At 38.3% G+C, this 2,893-nt stretch overlaps 1 protein-coding gene across 1 annotated transcript in view; it reads right to left on the bottom strand.

Moving 5' to 3' along the window:
• kcnn3 (potassium intermediate/small conductance calcium-activated channel, subfamily N, member 3) overlaps positions 1–2,893 on the bottom strand; it is a gene marked incomplete at both ends in the record, with an annotated part of 110,578 nt that overhangs the window by 25,642 nt on the left and 82,043 nt on the right. The window contains 1 exon segment of the mRNA XM_014027203.1: positions 2,049–2,190. Within this exon segment, the coding sequence (XP_013882657.1) occupies positions 2,049–2,190 (142 nt within the window).

Genomic DNA, 2,893 nt, shown 5'->3' with positions numbered 1-2,893 from the left:
TATAGGACTTTGTCCTATTCACTTAAAGAAAATAAAAACACTTAAAAATGATTTTCTTCTTATAAGTGTAAAAATATAAAATCAAAGACAAAGAAAATAAACAATAGAAAAGTTTTTTTCACCAGGGTTACCTCTACAACCATATATTTGAGAATAAAAAAACTTAACACTCAGAGTTTGTATCAAACTTTGTAGTGTTGCATTAACACTAGGGCTGTGTATTGGCAAGAATTTGGCGATACGATACATATCATGACAGAGGGGTCACGATGCGATATATCCCGATATATCCAAATATATTTCGATACTGTAAACAAGGCGATATATTGCGATATTTTTGGTCCAAAAATTATATTAAATAAAAACCTCTAACTGGAAAAAATAAATGAAAAACCAAAATTCATTGTCTCAAAAAATTCTAATATTACATAGACATACGTTTGAGACATTTAGCTGTGTTCTGCTTTGTATGTGTTTTATTTTATTTGTTGCTAATGCTACCCTGACTCTCTGGCGCTCAAGAGGTAGAGGAGCCAAATGTCTGGCTCACTTCTGCCAACTAGTGGTCAGAGGCTGAACTACAACATAAAAATGAACGGCTGGCAGGAAAGTTGACATTTTAAGCCTTTAATAAAAATTGATACAGGGCTTTAGAATATTGATACAGTATCGGGAAATGAAATATTGCGATATTTCAGTGTATCGATATTTTCCTACACCCCTAATTAACACTGCTCAGTAGTAAATTGAAATGTAAAATGGAGTCACTCTTCACACCAGGACATCCCTCTCACTCATGGTGTTGATTTTTGGCCAATAACACAAACTTAAAGTTGAACAACTTGATAAAACTGAACAAGAAAACTAACCAGAACAACTAATTTTACTCTCATGAATGTCTTTAATGGTCATAAACATACAAAAACATCATTTCTGCAAGATTTCTCAGCAAGGAATGCTGGGTAAATACTGGTCTGTCTAACATGAGGTGGAAGAGGGCGGGGCTTTTCAGAATACTGCTTTCAACACTGCATGGTGTCATATAACAACACCGTTAAGTGTTATATAAGACTTAATAGTGGGCGGAGCTTATTTAATTTACTTATTTATTATTTATTATTATTATTTACTTTTTTATTTACACTGTCCAGTGTTGAGACAACACTGAGGAAATCAAAACTGAATTAACACCAACACTGGGTGTCAGTGTACTCTGAAAGTGTTAAAATAACACTAGTGGGTGTTAAATCAACACCCAAAAGTTTAACACTGAAATTTTAACACTCCTATTTTTGCTGTGTGGGACCCCAGTTTGAGAACCTCTGCTTTAAACACTCCACCTGGACAAATCATTCCTGTATTATAGTTACATTTTTATTTTTAATTTAAGAAAATAAAGATTTCACAGTTGTAATCGTACGTCAATTACAAATCTATTTTTCTTGCGTTCTATAAACAGAAGAGGCCAGAAGAAAGGATTTAAACATGACAGTTGAACAAAAGGGACAACAAATATGACAGAAACTGAAAAGCAAACAAGGAAACAAGAATGACAGAAGTTGGAGAAAGGGAGATTACCGGTGAAGTAAATAGTGAAGAAGTGAGCAGCTTAAACACTAATACTAGCAGATGGGTGACAGATAAAAATAAACACGTGGTTTTAGGGCAGGAAAGACAGACAGAAAAACAGAAAAAAGGATGATTGAAAAAAAATTACGAAGCAGATAGTGATGAGGGAAGAATATTAACGAGTGATGGAGGTTGTGAGAAACAGAGAGTGGGAGGACATGGCACGCTGAAAGGTAGGACCTTCATTATGCAATAGGAACAGAGAAGGGAATAACACGCACACAAACCACTAACATGCTCCTGTTTGCACGCCTACGCCGCCAAAACACACAGGGACACAGATGCGGCTAATTCAGAGAGGACTGCCCAAATTGCATGAGGCAGGATGTGTCTCGAAAACGACAGCATGCTCTCTAATCTGCTGACCTTTGAACAGGGCGAGGACAGAGCCTCGGGGGGCAGAGACACGATGTACTGACCATGATGCCCGTGAGCAGACACACTCCTTTGCCACAGTAGGTGTGAGGAACCATGTCTCCGTAGCCGATGGAAAGGAAGGTGATGGAGATGAGCCACATGGCTCCCAGGAAGTTACTGGTCACATCCTGAGCATCGTGATACCTAAACAAGAACCCACCGACAAATACAAAGAAAATAAAGTCAGACAGTTATAAAAACATAAATATAATAACTGAAAACACAACAGTTAGAAAACTGTAATGTTTTTAAAATGTACTAATGTTCTGTATTTTTATATTTAGTGCAATATTTATTGTATTCTTGACGTAGTTTTGAATGTGTATGCATGTTGCAGTGGCCATTGAGTACAGGATTGAGGACCACTGATCTAAAACATGTCAGATACTGTCCCTAGAGGACCAGGATTGAGGACCACAGATCTAAAACCAGCAGGATACTGGCTCTATAGGACCAGGATTGAGGACCACTCATCTAAAACATGCCAGATACTGTCCCTAGAGGACCAGGATTGAGGACCACAGATCTAAAACCAGCAGGATACTGGCCCTATAGGATCAGGATTGAGGACCACTGATACAAAACATGCCAGATACTGGCCCTATGGGACCAGGATTGAGGAACACAGACCTAAAACATGAAGGATACTGGCCCTACAGAACCAGGATTGAGGACCATTGATTTAAAACATGCAGAATACTGTCCCTAGCGAACCAGGATTGAGGACCACTGATCTAAAACATGCAGGGTACTGTCCCTAAAGGACCAGGATTGAGGACCATTGATTTAAAACATGCAGGATACTGGCCCTATAGGACCAGGTTTGAGGACCACTGATCTAAAACAG

Source organism: Austrofundulus limnaeus, unplaced genomic scaffold, assembly GCF_001266775.1.
Source record: "Austrofundulus limnaeus strain Quisiro unplaced genomic scaffold, Austrofundulus_limnaeus-1.0 Scaffold622, whole genome shotgun sequence".
NCBI classification, from domain to species: domain Eukaryota; kingdom Metazoa; phylum Chordata; class Actinopteri; order Cyprinodontiformes; family Rivulidae; genus Austrofundulus; species Austrofundulus limnaeus.
Note: the sequence above shows the minus strand (reverse complement) of the source record. Positions and strands in the feature narration are given on the sequence as shown.